At 39.6% G+C, this 18025-nt stretch overlaps 1 protein-coding gene and 1 gene segment (V, D, J or C); one reads left to right on the top strand and one right to left on the bottom strand.

Moving 5' to 3' along the window:
- The window catches only part of LOC310828875 (Ig mu chain C region secreted form-like), a 1309992-nt gene that overhangs the window by 1169792 nt on the left and 122175 nt on the right, over positions 1-18025 (bottom strand).
- LOC310830890 (vomeronasal type-2 receptor 26-like) lies at positions 236-8974 on the top strand (the record flags this gene model as incomplete). Its single annotated transcript, XM_083710725.1, has 6 exons — positions 236-585; positions 2750-3041; positions 4267-4967; positions 5064-5127; positions 6437-6656; positions 8073-8974. 6 exons carry the CDS (start codon positions 236-238, stop codon positions 8972-8974), a joined length of 2529 nt encoding a protein of 842 aa, XP_083566851.1.

Below are 18025 nucleotides of genomic sequence, written 5' to 3' on the forward strand. Positions count from 1 at the left end.
CCTGCAATTACCCAATTATTCATCTGGCCAAATCTCCAGGGCTTTCCAGAAGGCACGAAAATCAGCAACAAGTTGTTCATAAATAATTCCTTCCACCGTTGGAAGCTGGGAGTAGGGAAAAGAGGCTGGCATTGTTGTGTCACTTTTATCAACAGCAGCCTGTGTCGTTAAGACTTCAGATCAGAGTGTTGGCCATCCCAGCTAGTATTCAAGGCATGCCTTTGTAACTCTCTGGATGTTGAAAGTAAGAGCGCAGAGTTTCCTTTTAGGAAGTGAATATGCAGACTCTGATTACCTGGCTAAAAGCCAGGAAGTTGCTTTAGACATGACACAGGAGAGCCTGCAGTTAAAGAGAAGCTTTGGTGCTAGGATGTTGTGGCTAATGGTGTTCCTGCTCCTATTACCCCAAAGCGCATGCAAAACAGAAACAGTGAAGTGCCCTGCAATTGATCCCTTCCCTATTCCACATGAGTGGTACCAGCCAGGTGGCCTCCTCATCGGTGGAATGACTTCCCAGATCATTTACACTTCTGATGAACTATTATTCCTGGAACACCCATCTCAGAAGCTGTTTGAGATTTCAGAGTATGGATTTTGTTCCTTCTGCTTCATCTGAGCTTAGACGGATAACTAATATGGGGTTTAGGTGAAACTCCACCCCCCCCTCGCAATGAAATAATAAATCAGGAGTTTTCTGGGGCTCCACATGTTAGCCCCCCCCTGACATAATTGAAAAGCACAATGAAATATGTTGGAAGGTGGGGTACACACCTATTGATGCATCCTTTCAACATTTAGGTTTGGTCTTCTGAACCAATTAAGGGGTTTGAATGAGTTAGGAGACATAGTGTCGGTGCGCTTTCAATTCCTTTTTCAGTCTTGTACATGTTACTAAGATTACAATTGTTTCAGATTTTGTTCTTCCACAACAGTAACTGCTACTTCCTTGCATAGTTGTATTTTGTTTTAAATAGGAGGGATGTGAGATTTGGGGTGACATTCAGTGTTGATTGTGTTTGGAGCTGACTCATTGGCAGAAATGGGCTTAAGTGCATTAAATCAATTTACTTCAGTGGGTATAACATGGAGCTGGACAGAGCACACCTATTGAGATTAATGAGTCTGAGATAATTGTGTTCATTATGAATTTAAGCCTGTTGGATCAGCTTCTTGTTCTCACCGTAGCCAACAAAATGCCTATGGGAAGCCTTGAAGCAGGACTTGAGTGCCAAAACACTCTCCCCTCCTGTGGTTTCCAGCAGCTGGTATTCAGAAGCATATTGCCTCCAAGAGTGGAGGCAGAATTCAGCCATCATGTCTAGTATAGCTTTATGCTTCATGTGTTCTTTTTAAAGCCATCTAGCTATTGTGCTTCTGGTGGGAGTTAATTCCATTGTTTAGCTATGCACTACAGTATATAAGGAAGAACTTCCTTTCGTCTGTCCTGAATGTTCCAGTATTCAGCTTTGGTGCATTTCCGTTAGCTTTAGTGTTATGAGAGATGGAGAAAAACTTTTTCTGTATCCACTTTCTCTGTGTTGTGCATTATGAATACAACTCTGTTATGCTCTGTTAACTCTCTGGGTGGAAATTGTGATTGAAGAAGAAAAAAAGTATGGAAAGGCTACTGTATCATGAATTTTCTTTTTCTAAACACATTTCTAAAAGAAATTTGGGACCACTGGTGTCATGGGAACCCTTTCACCTGCCATTAGCTGCTATATATTCCTTTAGCCTACTACACTTTAGGTATGGACTTGAAGCTATGAAGACAAGATGCTTTGTAGAACATTCTCCTTTAAGAGCAGCAGAAATGATTCTATATGTTGTGGCTAGATGCGCCAAGCTGTATATTGCTGTCTGTCCGTGCTGCAGCAGTACACATTGTGATTCAGTGCCCAAAACTTATAATTTGGGAGAAACGGTTAAAAAATCAAAAAGACAGAAAGAGCACTCCCCATGTTTTCTGTAGCTGATGATTTCCCAACTAAGCAAAACTAATAAAGTGTACCATAAGCTTCCATGAACTTCCAAAGTGCACTTCTGATTTCTGTAATGGCTAAAAGATGCTGCAAAGCCTCTGAAAAAATATGTTTCAGTAGGTAGGTAGGTATTCAACAGAGGTATTTTAACATGACTCTTCAATCGTGTTCCCAGGGTGGCTTAGAAGAAGAAATAAAACAACTAATATGTAACTAAAAATAACAGTAATAATAAATAACGACAACAATAAACAGGAATAATAAAGTTAAAGACTATAAGATCACAGAAGAAGAATTTTTTAAAAAATGAGTAAATTCCCTCTAAAGGGCTTGAGTAATTTTTTAAAGAAGCACTTTGTCTTGCACTGAAAATATAACACCATATAAATCTTTCTGAGGAGTACTCCATAACTGGATTGTTGCATAAGAAGATTGCACCAAAACTGGAACACTGCCAGTGAGAAATCTCTTTAAGATGAGGCAGCTTTTCTCTGCTTTTTCCTCACCTTTGCAAGGGCTCATAGGATAGCTTTTTTCCCAGGAACCCATCACACAGGCAAGATATTGGGCAAAACCTTGCTGTAATCTATGGGCAACAGCGACGCCAGGCAAAGGTGTCCTGTGCTTACTGAGCACAGAACAAGGCTTTTACAGAGCTTAGGAACTATGGCAATAAATGGCAATAAATTGTTGTGATAAACAAATGATAAGAAATTAATTCCTTTGAAGAGCTGTCCTCTGAAATAGTCATTTCACTTTATTACCAGTTGGGTGATCAAGTTCTACCAGCATGCCCTGGCCTTGGTATACACCATCAATGAGATCAACAAGAACCCCAACATCCTGACAAATGTCACACTTGGATTCCACATCCTTGACAGCTACTCCAATCCAAGGATGACCTATCGTGGCACTTTGGACCTGCTCTTCAAGTCACGCAGCTTTGTCTCCAACTACAAATGTGACACCCAGAAAAACCTCATGGCTGTCATTGGGGGACTTGGTTTTGATACCTCTTTTCTCATGACAGAAAGTCTAGGTCTCTACAAGATTCCTCAGGTAGGATATGTAGATAATAGTGTGGAGACATCCACCAGCTACACTATTCTCTTGTAATTATGAAATTAAGTTGTTGCTCTTTAGTGTGTGTGCCTGTGTGTACGTAATTAGGAGGCATATGAGATTACCTGTGTTTGGAATATCCAAAAGAGGAGAGCTACATCAATTGCATTGGGAATGTCCAAATTTAGGGGGAAGAATGTGTGGGTCAGCAGTAGTTGGAGGAAAATACTACATGGGTGACAGGAAATTAAAGAAGGCACATTGAGTTCACAATCCACACTGAGATGAGGCATGGACAGGCCCTAATACAGTCCTTAATAAAGTGTAAAGCTGGGTCATTATTGTGCATTAGTAATAGTCACAGTAACATTTCAACTTGCTAGTTGCTTGCTAGATACGGAGTCTAACTTTACCTGGTGTGGAAATGATGTTAATAATGACTACACCAATTCATATCAAATTAAGTCAATTTTTCAGTAAATAAATCACTGGTTTTTAGTCTGTTGTTGCTTAGTTAAACTGTATTTGCAGAGACATTAATAATTGAGTCTTGTAGCGTGTGACTTTGTCACACTCTGCATTGTAGCATATAATTATGCAAACATTTGTTAACACATGGATTACCATTTTCAAATCTTTCATTAAAAGAATAGCATAAGCAAAGAGCATAAACAATAAGTCTGTTCATAATTCATAACTTTTTGGCTGGAGCAACCAGATTGCTAGGGTATAATTAATAAAATAATTCTTCTTCTTCTTCTTCCTCCTCCTCCTCCTCCTCTTCCTCTTCCTCTTCTTTTTCTTCTTCTTCCTCTGTTGTTTATTTTTTCAGGAATAGGTTTATGTTTCTAAATACTGATTTGTAACAAATAACAGTCCTGCTCAGAGTAGAACCAATGAAATTAATGTTCATGGATGCTTTAGTTGAGATTCCTGCATTGCAGGAGGTTGAACTAGATGACCCTAGGGGTACCTACCAAATCTGTATGATTCTGTGAATAAACTTAGTTGAATGCAAAGTTCCTGAAGGGATACGGCCAAGAGGGAAAATCCCCCCCCCAAACTGTACTGCATGTCAATAAATTGAGAAAAACCATCCAGAAGAGTTATTGACTTTCAGTCTTTCCAAAGCTACAAAGTCTTTCATCATATATTTGTTTTATAGTCATGCACATGGATGGCACCTAAGTTTTCTCTATTAAATGTGGATATTACTTTATAGCTCACTTATGGCTCATTTGCTCTAGAGGACAAACAGATGACACAGTTTCAATCATTTTACCGCATGGTCCCAAATGAAGCCCATCAGTACAGTGGGATTGTCCACTTGCTTCGACATTTCGGATGGACATGGGTGGGCCTATTTGCTGCAGATGATGATAGTGGAGAAAAATTCTTACAGACCCTGGAAGCACTGTTTTCCCAGCATGGAATCTGTTCAGCTTTCACACTAAGGCTTCCAGCACAAGCCCACTGGGATGACCTTGATGGAATTATGGATATATTCTCAATTATTCATATATTTTTTAAAGATTATGGAACCAATGTCTGCATCATCAATGGAGAGTCCTTAACATTAGCATGGCTGAGAGCATGCATAACTCTGCAAAACCCAGGAAATGTAGAGATGCCATCATTTGTAAAAGTGTGGATCATGACTACACAGATTGATTTCTTAGCAACAGGAATTCAAAGAAACTGGGGGTTTCAGCTCTTCCAAGGTGCCATTTCTTTCACCATTCGCACAAAAGAGCTTCCAGAATTTGAGAAATATATTCAGAGCATAAAACCTGGCTGGAACAAAGGAGATGGTTTCCTCAAGGATTTCTGGGCACAAGCATTTGACTGTTCATTTCCAGATGACATGACAGTGCACGACAGTGGGATGTGTAGTGGAGATGAGAGGATAGATAGTCTTCCTAGGCAATTGTTTGAAATGGACATGACTGGCCACAGCTACAGTATCTATAATGCTGTCTATGCCGTTTCTCATGCTTTGCATGCCATTTACTCAACTAGATCCAAGCACAGAGCAATGATGGGTAGCAGAAGATTTGACCTTCAAGATTTCCAGCCTTGGCAGGTAATGACTCTTCTATTGAACATGCTTCTAACATAGCAAAAATGCTACAAGATGAATCAACAATGACAGCAGTATCTCAAGGACTGCCTGTTCCCATGTAAACCAACTTGGACTCTGCATTCACCCTCTGAGGCCCTTCTTCATGTGCCTCTTCTATGTGAAGTATGGAGGGTGCCAACACAAGAATAGGCCTTTTCTGCAGTGGCTCCTCATTTGTGGAATGCTCTCTCCAGGGAAGTTCGTTTTGTACCTTTTTTATATATCTTAAGGTGCTGGGTGAAAATATTCCACGTAAACCAGAGTAATATTCCACAGTCTTTTAAATGTGTTGTTGTGTTTGAAGGTACTGTTTTGTTGTTTTTGTTTTAACTAATTATTTGCATTTTTATCTTGTATTTTTATCATGTGATCTACCCTGAAATCTTTCGCTGTATAAAAATCTAAAAACAACAATTTATTTATAACTTTTGGGATGAAATTGTGAGGTTATTCATTGTCAATGTTTTATTTGTCTGATAATTAGATCCTATCAGTGCATATTCTGTGAACTGTCCTAAGACCCCCGTGTATAAGGCGGTATATAAATTCAATAAATAATAATAATAATAATAATTATTATTATTATTATTATTATTATTATTATTATTATTATTATTATTATTATTATTATTTTGGGGCCACACTCACACATTTAAGGAGTATTTAAAGAGCAGCTCCTTCACCTGAAGCAGAGATATCAGCCAGATAGGGGGCTCACCATAAATTTCCAAATCTTTCCGGTGTGCTCATAGCATTCAAGGCTGGCACTCAGATGGACAGTTAGGCTGGAATGGAATTTCTATAGACCACAGTGATCTCTGTTCACTGAACTTTAATGAGGGCTGGTGTAGGAGAGATGAGCACCCTCCACTCAGCTTTCTGTAATACAAGTCAGTTGAACTTCTTCCATCTCAATGAAACATAGCTGTCAACGTTTCCCCCTTTTTAAGGGAAATTCCCTTATTCCCAATAGGATTCCTCGCAAGAAAAGGGAAAAGTTGATAGTTATGCGATGAAATCATTTTATTTGGACTGATTAAGTTGACCCAGTCACAAATTGTGGGAAAGACAACCAGAAACTATATTCTTGAGGATAAGATTATAACAGAAAATGGATATAACTGCTCTTTGCCTGACTTGGCTTCTAAAATTTCCAGTGTCATATTTTCCACTACCCAAGAGCACACTTTTAAGTTCAAAACAATGTACAGTATCCACCTCTTTCTCATTTGTTTCAAAACCCTTTTATTTCTTTTGCTCTTTCAATTAGCTCTATTTGATTCTTAAGAGCATTTCATTCAACAACTCAGCTGCAGAAACTATGTCCTTTAACGGGAAGAAGGAAATGGGTGGTGGATTTGAAATAATGAACATGATCATATTCCCAAACACATCCTTCCAGAGAGTGAAAGTTGGAAGAATGGAGGATCTCAATGCTCTTCAAGGAAATGGATTCACCCTTAATGAAGATATAATTGTGTGGCACAGAGGTTTCAACCAGGTGGAGATTTTAGGGTATTATTGGGAGCTGCTCTGTGCTCTAGATCATTAGTCTGGATAAAGTGCACATAATCTTTCCTCAGTGAGCACAATTTGACATGCACTGTTTCTAGGCATATGGTAATTGCATCAGCTTCTTGATCTGTAGATCCATAGTGTCAAACAATGTATGTTTATGTATTACTTAATAGGAAAACATAGCAGATGTGCTACGCTTCTGTGAACCAACGATGGATGCATGGATGGCTTTACAGCCAGAGTGTGCACATATTTCTGATATCCAACCTCCTTTTCCTGGATAGGTACGGCCTGTCTCTGTGTGTAATGGGCATTGCCACCCTGGTCAACAGAAGAAAAAGAAGGAAGGGGGGAAATTTTGCTGTTATGATTGTGTTCCATGCCCGGAAGGGAAGATTTCAAAACAGAATGGTAGGTGATGTAGAAATCTACTTTCCCCATCCCCCAAGAGTAATTCGGATTTTGTGCCCTCTGACCAGTGATAAATTGCCCACAAGATGTATGTAACCACATGGCCAAGCAGTCATACGGTTATGAAATGTAACTCACGACAGCACACCAAGCCTATAGAATACTAAATGGCTGGGACAGGAAAATGAGTATTTTCTATCATCAACCAAGCACTGTGGGATGCCCTTATGTCATATATATCCCTGCCCAAACCCACCACTTAGGAATAAGAGGGTACTTTATTTAAAATCTATTTTGCTTGGTAAATGTTCTCTCTGATTGCTTTGGTTCCCATTTGCCTTATAGAATTCCCCTGTCTGGGAAGCCAATGCCTCAGGTTTCTAACTAATTATTTGCCTTTTTTGTTTGTTATTTTGTTTTATTTTTTAAAATTCATTTTACTAAATAAATAAATAAATTTCACATTTGCCACATTTACATTTTAACATCAAACCAGATTCTTCCAAATCTTAGGAGTTCCCTCCTACCCTTTATGGGTCCTTTATATGTCTAAATCAACTGCATATTATAGTTCTTCCACATTATTGTTTTCCAAGATATCCAAAGTCTTTGTAACATTGCAAGAGTTACTGAAAGCCTGACAAAGAACTCAAATGATGACAGTGTTCTTTTAAATATAATATATATTTGTCCCATTCCCTATTGAAACTTTGATCCTCCTGATTTCTGATTTTCCAACCCTAACAACTCCTCAGCTCTCACACAAGCTACGCTTTAACGCTCCCTTGAGAACTCATTTCTCTATAACTGTCACACACATCTGACACACTTCACCCTCAGCTAATCAGTTGGATAAAGACACTATTAAATTCATTTTTATATGACTAGCTACAGAAACAAATGTGTTTCAGGCAATGTAACACTTCCCCAAATTAAACATGGATTGACACTGAAATTGACTTTTCCTATTTTTTCAGATATGGTTGACTGCTTCAAATGCCCAGAAGATCAATATCCAAACAATGACAGAGATGGCTGTATCCCCAAATCTAGAAACTTCCTTTCTTATGAGGAACCTTTAGGGATCAGTTTAGCCTCAGTTGCCCTAGCCTTTTCCCTAATCACAGCTTTGGTACTAGGAACTTTTATTAAGCACAAAGATACTCCCATTGTCAAAGCCAACAACCGAGGCCTCACCTACACTCTCCTCATCTCCCTCCTGCTCTGCTTCCTCTCTTCTTTGCTATTCCTTGGACAACCAGGAAAAGTGACCTGCCTTCTCCGTCAACCTACTTTTGGCATCATCTTCTCAGTGGCTGTTTCTTGTGTGCTGGCCAAAACCATCACCGTGGTTCTTGTTTTCTTAGCCACAAAGCCAGGCTCCAGGTTGATGAAGTGGGTAGGCAAAGGATTGGGTCAAGCCATTGTCCTTTCATGTTCCCTTATTCAAGCAAGTATTTGTATAGGGTGGCTTGGAACCTCTCCCCCATTCCCTGATTTAGACATGCACTCGGTAGCTGGAGAAATCATTGTACAATGTAATGAAGGGTCAGTTGCCATGTTTTATTGTGTCCTGGGCTATATGGGCTTCTTAGCCATCATCAGCTTCATTGTGGCATTTCTAGCCCGCAAGTTACCAGATAGTTTTAATGAGGCCAAATTCATTACCTTCAGCATACTTGCATTTTGCAGTGTTTGGTTGTCCTTTGTTCCAACATACCTGAGCTCAAGAGGTAAACAGATGGTTGCTGTGGAGATCTTCTCCATCTTGGCCTCCAGTGCTGGGTTACTGGGTTGTATATTTTCCCCTAAATACTACATCATTGTGTTCAGGCCAGAGTTAAACAGCAGAGACCAACTAATTAGGACAAAGAATTAAATAATCTGTCTCCAATTAATTTAGCTAGTAGGTGTAAGGTTGTTATACATCAAAGCTAATTATAGATCATTGTTTATATACATGTCGCCCCATGAAGTTTCATTTGCTGCTCCATTTACCTATCAACCCATATTACCTACTGCATTTAGCTAATTGTTAACACAGCAGCGTCCTACGGTTGAAATTTAAATGTACAAATTAATTATGCACTGTATTGTTTTGTGTTACAGGAGCCCTCTTTACAATATATTATATATTATAAGATAATTAATATAATATGCTATCAAATTAAGGGGTAGGACGCTCTTTACGTGTGAAGGAGCATCTCTACCTCTGTCATATAATGCTGACAGTGAGGTCCAGCTCTGAAAGCCTTTTGGCAGTTACTTCATTACAAAAAGTGAAGTTACAGGGAATCAAGCAGAGCGCCTTTTCAGTAGTGGTGCACACCCTATGGAACACCCTCCCCTCGGATGTCAATGAGATAAGCAATTATGAGATCGACTGCAGAAATGTGAAGGCAGCCCTGTATTGGGACGCTTTTAATGTATGATGAATCATGTGGGGTTTTCCCCCTATATTCTGTTGGAAGCTGCCCAGAGTGGCTGGGGAACCCAGTGAGATGGGTGGAGTTCAAATAATTTAATAATAATAATAATAATAATAATAATAATAATAATAATAATAATGGTGGAATGGTGCTGTAGAGAATGGATGAATAATGGATAGAGACCAGGTCCTCTATAATAATTTTGAAAGCAGCATTTCCTTCTAATGACTCACACAAGTGAGCAAAGCCAAACAGTAAAGGGGAACTTTATCCCCTGCTCTTTCTGTCCCATCCCCAAATATGGTAGTCATGACCCAACCGGGCACTGTGTTGATACGGAGCTGCCACACATTCTTATCCTCCTAATTTTTCTCAATAAATTCTCCTGGCATTATTTGCTTCAGTGATTTCCTCCTCCACTTTACCGTTTGCCAGTGGTGGTCTAGTGAGGACATTGTGACTGAACTCTGTCACATTATGCTTCCTCTATCACTAGCTAATACCAGGGAGGTTTGGAGCACTATGACCACATCACGTCATTAAATTATTGGTTGGGCTCAGACCCAGAACACCCTTAAAGGAAGGATAAGAACATAAGAATATTTTTTTGGATTAGCCAGCAGCCCATCTGTTCCACCATGTTTTTCTTACAGTGGCTAATTAGGTGCCTATGGGGCAGCTTGCAAACACCACTCCTGCCATTCCCAACAACTAGTACAGTCATACCTTGGATATCAAACACTAATTTGAGATGGAACGACAAAGTTCTTAAATTTCCCAGGGGCAGGATTTTTAAAAAAATTCATCAGCAAGGGTTTTTCAAATTTAATCATGTTACCCTCCCCAACAAAAAACAACCACCACACTTATTTCACCACCTGTGACCCTTGGGGTGTTGCACACTCATTTCCAACATAGCCCAGCCAGCATAGCCAATAGCCTGTCAATGAGAATGGAATATATAATTCAATAAGACCTGAAAGTCCACCCCTGCCTCAGGCCCCCACTTTCCTGTTGGTATTTGCTCAGCTTAGAAGTCATTCCTTGACCCACCATAGAGTAGAACTGGTAGGACTGGGGGTTGGAGAAGAACCAATATGTTTGCTATTAAAAGCTCAGTGCTACAGATATAATTATCTCACCCTGCAATTATCCATTTATTCGTCTGGCGAAACCTCCAGGGCTTTCTTTCAAGCATGAACATGCCGCCAATAAGCAAAAAAAGTTGTCATAAATAAATATTTGTGCCATTGGACACCTGAACCTGGCAGGGCTCTGTCAATTTCATTGCAGACTGTCTGTGTGGTTAGTTAAGGCTTCAAAGCACAGTGTTGGCCTTCTCTGTGAGTATTTGTAACTCTGGATGCTGAAAGTAAGCCTGGGGAGTTTCCTTTCACGAAGTGAATACGCAGTTTGTTCAGCATCTTTAAGCCACAATGTTGTTGTAGACAAGGTATAGGAGAGTGTGAAATAAAAGCAAAACTTTGTTGCCATGATGTTGTGGCTAATGGTGCTCCTGTTTCTATTGCCTGAAAACACATGCAGAATAGATATTGTGAAGTGCCCTGCAATTGATCCCTTCCCTATTCCACATGAGTGGTACCAGCCAGGTGGCCTCCTCATCGGTGGAATGACTTCCCAGATCATTTACACTTCTGATGAACTATTATTCCTGGAACACCCATCTCGGAAGCTCTTTGAGATTTCAGAGTATGCATTCTGTTCATTCTGTTTCATCTGAGTTTGGTCAAACAACTAACAAGGGGTTTAGGTCCATAAGTTGAAAGAATGTATCAGGGGCTAGTTTTCTCCCCATCATAAATGTACCATTGTCATGCATAACGAAGCAAGTTGAAAGACGATGCACACATCTAAAGATACATCCTCTCAATGTTTAGGGTTGGCATTCTGATCCATCCTCTGAATTGCAGGGTTCAAATGGTGCATTGAAAATCACTCTTCTATTTCAATTGCATTTGCAAACACACACACAGACACACACAGACACACACACACACACACACACACACACACTGTTCTCCCATGATCACAGTTATTTCTGCTTGGAAGGGTTGGAGGTTTTTTTGTTTTTTGTTTACTGAAGGAGTGCAGAATGAGGTATTTATGGTGATATGATTTGTTAGTCATACTCAGAAAAAAACTGTTGAAATTGGCAGAGATGTTAAGTAAATTGTTTTGAATGAGTCTAATTCTAAGTATGACTTAGCTGGATACCACTTAGATTAATTTTGCATCCAATTTTCATGTAATTAAATATTTATTTATGCAATTCAGCCATTGGTCTAATAATATTGAAGTGTTGGGGTAGTGTCACAATTGAATTCAAAACTATGCAAATCCTCAATAGCTGAAAATGACTGCAGTGCAAAAAATATATGTGAAGACTCTTGAGCTGGCTGTTAGGTTTTCAAAAATAGGACAACCATGAAAGCTTGTGTTAGGGTTGAACAAGTGTGTTTAAAAAATGTAAACGTGTGAAAAAATTGGAAAAGTTTGTACTTGTACTTGTAATCCATTCCAGAAGTCCGTTTGCAAACCAAAACAGGTTGTAACCCAAGGCGCGCTTTTGCCAATGGGGCCTCCAAATTTTTTTGTTCATAATCCCCCCAAAAGGGGGGTTGTAATCCAAAAAAAAGGTTGCAAACCAGGACACGCACTTCCGGGTTTGATGTGTTTGTAATCCAAAACGTATGCAAACCAAGGTACCACTATACTGATGATGGTCTGATTCATATATGTTGTGCTGAGGATTCATCACAACTTCAAATGATGGGAATAGTATGAACTTTTAAAAGCATTGTGTTATTTTCTGGCAACTTCAGTCTTCCCAGCTAGTGCATGTCCAAGAATTCTTGTTGATGGATACCCTGATGTAACATCCTCCCATTGGCTTTTCAGAAAATGCTGCAGCAAGTTGAGATACTGTGTTATTCTTCACACTAGTGTGAGCAGCCTGATACCTGTCCCATTTTCCTGTTAAATTAAATGGTAAAAGAAGAAAAACCCTCGGCCACCTCATAGAGGTATTATGTAAATTAAGTGCCAACCCATCAACCTCACTCCTGAAAATTATCCGAAATTATCCTCCACCATCCCAGTATGGGCATAATATGGGGGGAGGGTGAATAGACCCCCAAGCTTGTGGAACCCTTTGGGGCACTCCTTTAATTATATGTGGCATACATTGGTGTGGGTTGGCAATATTGGACATAATCTTACTTTTCTGCACTTGGATCAAACATGCAGAATTGCACTTTCTATGCTTTTCCTATGAAACTTGATTTTATGTCCAGCTTTCCCCAGCTTATTTCCATCTGTCTACATATACTACCAACCCCACACACTTCCTTTGAAACCCATATCCCACCCCACTCCCTGTTATTGACATTTGTGTATATGTGTATGTGTGTCTAATTTCAACTGATTTTATTCCTATCATGTCCCCTTTTTAACCTCTTTGTACATAGCTTAGAAACTGTGGTGTTAATCGATATATGAATGGTTGAAATAAGTAAAGGAAGAAGAAATTCATTCATTTGAAGAATTATCCTCTGAAATAGTCATTTATCTTTACTGGCAGTGCGGTGACCAAGTTCTACCAACATGTCCTGGCCTTGGTGTACACCATCAATGAGATCAACAAGAACCCCAATGTCTTGACCAATGTCACACTGGGATTCCACATCAGTGACAGCTACTCCAATCCAAGGATGACCTATCGTGGCACTCTGGACGTGCTCTTCAAATCACATAGATTTACCCCCAACTACAAATGTGACACCCAGAAAAACCTCATAGCTGTCATTGGGGGACTTGGCTTTGATACCTCTTCTCTTATGGCAGAAATTCTAGATCTCTACAAGATACCACAGGTAAGGATGGGGAGATATTCACAGGCTGCACTCTTATTTTATAATTCTGAGAGTAGGTTTCCAGTTACTACTACGACTAACAAGTGAAATGTGTGCATTACCTTATAGCTCACTTATGGCTCATTTGCCGTAGAGGACAGGGAAAAAACACAATATCGATCATTTTACCACATGGTTCCAAATTTAGCTCATCAGTACAATGGGATTGTTCACTTGCTTCTACATTTCAGATGGACATGGGTAGGGCTCATTGTTTTGGATGATGGCAGTGGAGAACATTTCTTGCAGACTCTGGAAGCATCGTTTCTCCAGCACGGAATCTGTTCAGCTTTCACACTAAGGCTTCCAGCACAAGGCCACTGGGATGAACTTGATGAAATTTTTCATGTGTTCTCGAATATCAATGCATCTTTCACAGATGATGGAACCAATGTATATATACTCAATGGGCAGTCCATGGCAATAGCATGGCTGAGAGCATGTATAACTCTACATTCAGGTACAACTCCTGGAAATGTAGAGATGTCTTCATTTACAAAAGTATGGATTATGACTACTCAGACTGATTTCTTATCAACGGGCATGCAAAGAAACTGGGGGTTTCAGCTCTTCCAAGGTGCCATTTCCTTCACCATTCACACAAAAGAGCTTTCAGAATTTGAGGAATTTATTCAGAAAATAAAACCTGGCTGGAATAAAGGAGATGGTTTCCTCAAGGATTTCTGGGAGCAAGCTTTTGACTGTTCATTTCCAGATATAAACATGACGTTGCAGGTCAATGGGACATGTGGTGGAGATGAGAGGCTGGATAGTCTTCCTAGGCAACTTTTTGAAATGGACATGACTGGCCACAGCTACAGTATCTATAATGCTGTCCATGCTGTTGCTCATTCTTTGCATGCAATTTACTCAGCTAGATCCAAGCACAAAGCAATGGTGGGTAGCAGAAGATTTGACCTTCAAGATATCCAGCCTTGGCAGGTAATGGCTCTGCAATTAAGCATGCTTATTACATAGTACAGGTTGCTGCAAGAAACTACAACCAATTTTGAGTAAGTAACTGGTTCAATAAAATGGGCATGGGGGATGAAGAATTTAGGAAAAGTGATCTCATCAACATGTAGCTGTGTTAGCTATTCTGTAGCCCACTCTTGAAGGCAGAGCAATTCTCAGTATTTCCAATTTCCCAACATTCTCCCTCTCACGTCTTCTGAGGACAACAAATGCTATGCAAAGGTGGAAGGAGTTCTTAGCTCTGTCCTAGATCAAATTACACAATGAACATCTTACTGCAAAATCCCCAAGGTCTAGTATCATCCATCCATCTATCCATCTATCCATCCATTTACTTACTTACAGTATCACATGTATCCTCTTGTTTTAAAACCCTTTCTTCTTTTCTTCTTTCTGTTAGCTCCATCTGTTTCTTCAAAACATTTCTTTCAACAACTCAGCTGGGGAAATGGTGTCCTTCAACGGTGACAGGGAAGTGGGAGGTGGATTTGACATAATGAACATAATCATATTCCCTAACAAGTCATTTCATAGAGTGAAAATTGGAAGAGTGGAGGATCTCAAAGCACTTGAAGGAAACAGACTCACCCTTAATGAAGACATAATTGTGTGGCAAAAAGCTTTTAACCAGGTGGGGAATTGCACATATTTTGGGGAGGTGATCTGTTCTCTGAATCATTGGTCTTTTGTTGTTGGTAGACCAATTTCACCACTGAGTCACAGTCTAATTTATGGTGGGTCACAATACTACCATCTAAAAAATAATAATGTTAAAATTGTTCTGCCAGATGTGTGCTTCAGTTAAAAAAAGTGGATCTGAGAAAGTTGTAGACTATTTCACTGGATGGATCATTCAGGTGCAAGGACTTCCTTTGTCTACCTAATCTGAGGATGTGATGGGTGAACAGGTTCTATAAAAAGTGGAATACCTAGTATATTCAAAAAGTAGATATGAGTGCTGAAAGATTTCTTTTCCTATTTTGAAAATGATGCTACATTTTTCCATGCCTAGCTTAAATATGGGTAGAGATCAGGAGTAAATCCATGTAAGATTCCTTGAAGGAACACTATTTGGCACAGACTGTTTCTATGGAATATGGTACATGGTTGAAACATCAGCTTCTTGATCTCTAGACGGGCAGTAGGACATTTATGTAGCAATATCTGCATCTATTTGTTACAGTGACTAACAAAATAGAAGTTAATTTAAAAAGCAAAATATTTCAGGTGCCACCTTCCTCAGTCGCTCTGCTGTGGATCAAAGGTTGAGTGGATGGGCAAGTTTGTGTTTGTGTCCTTATGTATTCCATCCCAAACCCGCTTCTTGTCTATGAACAGGAGCAGCCTATTTCTGTCTGCAATGAACACTGCCACCCTGGGTACCAGAAGAAAATGAAGGAAGGGGAAAAATTTTGCTGCTATGACTGTGTTCCATGCTCAGAAGGGAAGATTTCAGAACATGATGGTAGGTTAATTAATTAATTACCATATTTTTCGCTCTATAACACGCACCTGACCATAACACACACGTAGTTTTTAGAGGAGGAAAACAAGAAAAAAAATTCTAAATGAAACAGTGGATGTATGATTTTTGTGGTTCATGTTGTGGCCACAGAAATGTGATCTGACAGTGAGTTTGGAGTAGCCCAATGCAAAAATCCTGAGGATCCATGTGGATCCATGCTTTGTAACCACGTTTTTGCACCACTGCGGCCCCAGGCAACAGTGTGTGTGTGATTTTTTTGTTGCAAGATGTAGCCATGGACATGCTATGTGATCTGATGGTGAATTTGGGGTGACCCAGTGCAAAAATCCTCTCCCACTTTGCTCCTTTAAAGCAAGCAGGCTCTGCTTTTCTCCCTCCTCCCCGCCCATCCCTAGCTTAGCGAGCTGAAAAACTTTGCTGCTATTTAGCGAGCTGAGTGGGGAGGAAAGAGGGACAGAGAGCCTGCTTGCTTTAAAGGAACCAACAGGACAGGAGCCACTTACACTCGTGTAAGCAGCTCTTCTCCTCTCCCACTTTTCTCCTTTAAAGAAGCAGGCTCTCTGTCCCTTTCTCCTCCCCACTCAGCGGCTCTTCTCCCGCTTTGCTGTTTCAATGCGAGCCACGGAGGAGGGAAGGAAGGGGAACCATGGATCCTCTGCTCACGACTGCAGCAGATCCCCTCCGCCACCCGTAGGCATTCCCTCCATAACACGCACAGACATTTCCCCTTACTTTCTAGGAGGAAAAAAGTGAGTGTTATGGTGCAAAAAATACGGTAATTAATATTTATTTATTTTCCTAATGACCATTTTCAGGTAATAAGTTGCCCTAGTGTGCATGTAACCAGTCATAGTATCATGAATTTTTTGTCATGGCAGCACACCTCACATATATAACATTACATGGGGGTGATCAGAAAATGGACATTTTTTGCTATTTCCCCAGTGTTCTGCAATGCCCTTACCTTTGCCTTATGTTCGATTAGTTGCTTCAAACATCTTTAAACATACGTCTTTGTCCCTTCTTCTCCCAACCTAACCCATATGATGAGACCCTGTTATTACAAATTTTCTGTTTTTATTTGTTTTATAATACTGCTTTACTGTTTTTATATTTGTCCCTGTTACACCATCTTATTGCTTTTATTCTACTTTTTAAAACTTCTTAGAGATTTTTCAAATATTAAGCTGAATAGAGATGCTTAAAAAAAAACAAAGCAAAAATGAGTCCTTGAAGTGGTATGCAGAAACATAGATAGATGATAGATGGATAGATTAGATAGATAGATAGATAGATAGATAGATAGATAGATAGATAGATGATAGATATAGATAGATGATAGATAGATAGATAGATAGATGATAGATAGATAGATAGATAGATAGATAGATAGATAGATAGATAGATATAGATATAGATAGATAGATAGATAGATAGATAGATAGATAGATAGATGATAGATAGATAGATAGATGGTAGGTAGGTAGGTAGGTAGGTAGGTAGATGATAGATCTCCTGTGTTTTCCACATTTTCAGAAATAAGTGTATAGATAAGGCCACAAAATTATACATTTATATATCAGAGTCAGATCCAACAAAACCAGTTTTGCTTTTTTCTCTTCTTTTGCTTCTCAGTTGACATGTATAAGATTGTGGTACCCATAAACATATCTGAAAAATGAGTTGCTTGATCCCAGTTCGGAGGTATTCAGTAGGACTCTGCATTGTTTTCCCAGTCTATATTGGGGCTCAATCCAGCACTTAAGGGTTGGCCCAAATCCAGGCTTCAAATCAGTTTGTGGTGAGCCCTATTATTTAATTAGGTCTTTAAATCCCAATACATGCAGGAGGGACGGGCCAGGGGAAGAAAGGAAAAAAGTTGCTGGTGGTAACTGAGAGGGGAAGGATGGCCGTAGAGAGCTCCATGCTTGCAAATATTTCATTAAAATGCCAATTATTGACCCCATCAAGGAGAGAACAGGAATGTGGCAATGCTCAAATTTTCTACTCATTTACTGAAATTTATATATCTTGCCTTTCCGGGTGCAGTCTTCCCAAGGCAGCACACATACAAAATATTAAAATATATTAAAAATAATTAAACATTA

Source organism: Podarcis gaigeae (genome assembly GCF_964106915.1).
Source record: "Podarcis gaigeae genome assembly, chromosome: 13".
In the NCBI taxonomy this organism is placed as follows: domain Eukaryota; kingdom Metazoa; phylum Chordata; class Lepidosauria; order Squamata; family Lacertidae; genus Podarcis; species Podarcis gaigeae.